This window comes from Microtus ochrogaster (genome assembly GCF_000317375.1).
Source record: "Microtus ochrogaster isolate Prairie Vole_2 chromosome 14 unlocalized genomic scaffold, MicOch1.0 chr14_random_3, whole genome shotgun sequence".
Taxonomy (NCBI): Eukaryota; Metazoa; Chordata; class Mammalia; order Rodentia; family Cricetidae; genus Microtus; species Microtus ochrogaster.
In genome coordinates, this window is record NW_004949098.1 from 11314015 (window position 1) to 11316813 (window position 2799).

The following is a 2799-nucleotide window of genomic DNA, read 5'->3' on the forward strand; positions in this document are numbered from 1 at the left end:
ATAGCTCCTGGGTAGCTAGAGAGACAGTAGAACCACAGAGATAGCTCCTGGGTAGCTAGAGAGACAGTAGAACCACAGAGATAGCTCCTGGGTAGTAGAGAGACAGTATATGGGTCCTCCCTCCCTTGGATGCCCTTGAGTGGCAGCCCAGAGCTGCGAAGGTGGAAAGGGCAGCGATTCTGAGAGACAAGGGCTTCCCGGGGTGTGGACAGCCTGGGTGTGCTGGGGAAGGAGCCTCCTGTTGGATGTTATGAGTTATGAAGGTAGGGAGAGGCGACTATCTAACACATGTCTCTCTGGAAGCAGGAATTCCCCGGCCCCCTCATCCATCTGAGCTGTCGCCGTATTACCCGCTGTCTCCAGGAGCTGTCGGACAAATCCCCCATCCCCTCGGCTGGCTGGTCCCACAGTAAGGAAACCCACAGCCTTTCTTACCTTCCTTCCTTCCACCACTGAGCTCTGCCTTCTGGACCCCAGGGCTTAGACATTCCTCCCCCAGCTTCTCTGACTCCCTCAGTCTTGGCCCTAAAACCCTCATGTCTGACCAAGCCATCTTGCTCCTTCCTCTCCCTCACAGGCAAGGACAGCCCATGTACTCACTCCCTCCTGGTGGTTTCCGGCATCCTTACCCTGCCCTCGCCATGAACGCCTCAATGTCCAGGTTAGTCCTGGGGCTGGGGCCGACAACATGACGTGTTGGGATATTTGTCTATTAGTGACTGTGCCGTTTCTGTCCATGAACCGGCCTGTCCCCTGTAGGTTAGTGAGCAGGTATGGGGTTCCCTGATCCTCACTTCTCTTTGATGAGGGGGCTACCTCTTGCCAAATGCTCTTTATGCCACAGCCCCATGGAATGGGACCTCAGGACACTCTCTCTCTCTCTCTCTCTCTCTCTCTCTCTCTCTCTCTCTCTCTCACACACACACACACACACACACACACACACACACACACACACAGCTAAAACCTCAGAGCCCTAGCCTGTTACCCTGCCTCCACATCCCACCCTACCAGGCTCTGGGGAACAGAGTCATTTTGAACACGTCACACTGAAGCCAGAGACTAGGTGAAAATGTGTATCTTCTGTGATGATGTCAGATAAGGACACAATGTATGGAAAATTGTCGCAGGGGTGGCTCTACCTAACAGTGGGACTGTCACTGATAGATAACCTATGGCCCACAGTCCTGCCTTTCCCTGTATCTCATGCCTTCTGTCTGTCACGCCTCTTGCATTTTTCATTCTCCCTGCATTCAGCACCAGGCTTGGGTATCTTTTGTGTGGTAGGGGAAGGGGAATAGCGTTCTTAGTCATTCCCTAAAGCTGAGAGCCTGATTCTGTAGAACACGGTCATCTGGGTGGCACACAGCCCTTGTCTCTCTGTTCTCATTTGTCTCCACTGGTTTTGCAGCCTGGTCTCAAGTCGGTTCTCCCCACACATGGTGGCCCCTGCCCATCCTGGTCTGCCCACCTCAGGAATCCCCCACCCTGCCATCGTTTCCCCCATCGTGAAGCAGGAGCCAGCGCCCCCCAGTCTGAGCCCTGCAGTGAGTGCGTAAGTAAGAGGCCGTCTGGATGGAGGGGGAAGTGAGCGACTGGCCAGTCCATGTCACTTGGTTTTCTCTCCTGGTCTCAGCTTGCAATCTTCTCTCCCAGAGACTGTTTGATTTTCTGCATCCCTTCCTTTAAGACTTGGTGCATCTGTTCTCGTGGTCAGGTTCTAGTGGCTGTGAGGAACTAAGGAAGCTTTCAGCTTCACTCCCTTCCCTGCCATCTCAATAAAACATGAGGCCAGGAGAGGAAAAAGTAATTCTCCCAAGGATTCACAAGAGCTGATGCCAGAGCAAAGACCCAGACATTATCCTCTGTCGGAAAGACAGCGGGAAGGCCCACACCACTAACACCATGGCTGAGGAGCCCAGAGAACCAGAACCTGCCTCCTTCTCTTCCTCTCTCTTCTCGCCTCTTCCTCTCTCTCTTCATCCCACCACCCACCCAGATCCTTTATTTATTATGTATATATGCACCAGAAGAGGACATCAGATCTCATTACAGATGGTTGTGAGCCACCATGTGGTTGCTGGGAATTGAACTCAGGACCTTGGGAAGAACAGTCAGTGCTCTTAACCTCTGAGCCATCTCTCCAGTCCTCTGCCCACACATGTCCACCCAAACCAGCCTCTCCTCCCAAAGGCGTTGTTCAGCTGCCGGTGAATCACCGATAGGGGGAGCTGGATGGAGGTGGTACCTAATCTCTAGCTCCATGCCTCCACAGAAAATCCCCGGTTACCGTGAAAAAGGAGGAAGAGAAGAAGCCTCATGTGAAGAAGCCTCTGAATGCCTTCATGTTGTATATGAAGGAGATGAGGGCCAAAGTGGTGGCTGAGTGCACCCTGAAGGAAAGCGCGGCCATTAACCAAATCCTGGGAAGAAAGGTAAGGCCCGCCCTCCTGGTGACGCGTCTTGGTGTCAGGCCTCAATGGCCCCTTCCCTGATTACTCTGTGTTTCTCAACCCTCTCTCCCTCAGTGGCACAACCTGTCTAGAGAAGAACAGGCCAAATACTACGAGCTTGCCAGGAAAGAACGGCAGCTTCATGCGCAGCTCTACCCAACCTGGTCAGCCCGGGACAACTATGTAAGTGTTCGTGCTGTGGGGGACCTCATACACACACAGGCCTGGATGCACGCACACACACACACACACACACACACACACACACACACACAAACTATGTAAGTGTTCGTGCTGTGGGGGAACTCATACACACACGGGCCTGGATGCACACACACACACACAC

General features: G+C 53.3%; 1 protein-coding gene across 2 annotated transcripts in view; it reads left to right on the forward strand.

The window, feature by feature from the left end:
• Tcf7l1 (transcription factor 7 like 1) overlaps nt 1-2799 on the forward strand; it is a 167413-nt gene that overhangs the window by 159256 nt on the left and 5358 nt on the right. For both annotated transcript variants that reach the window (XM_026788013.1, XM_026788014.1), the window contains 5 exons: nt 307-409; nt 578-661; nt 1412-1555; nt 2276-2435; nt 2529-2636. In XM_026788013.1, coding sequence (XP_026643814.1) covers nt 307-409; nt 578-661; nt 1412-1555; nt 2276-2435; nt 2529-2636 — 599 coding nt within the window. The remainder of the gene's footprint in view (nt 1-306; nt 410-577; nt 662-1411; nt 1556-2275; nt 2436-2528; nt 2637-2799) is intronic.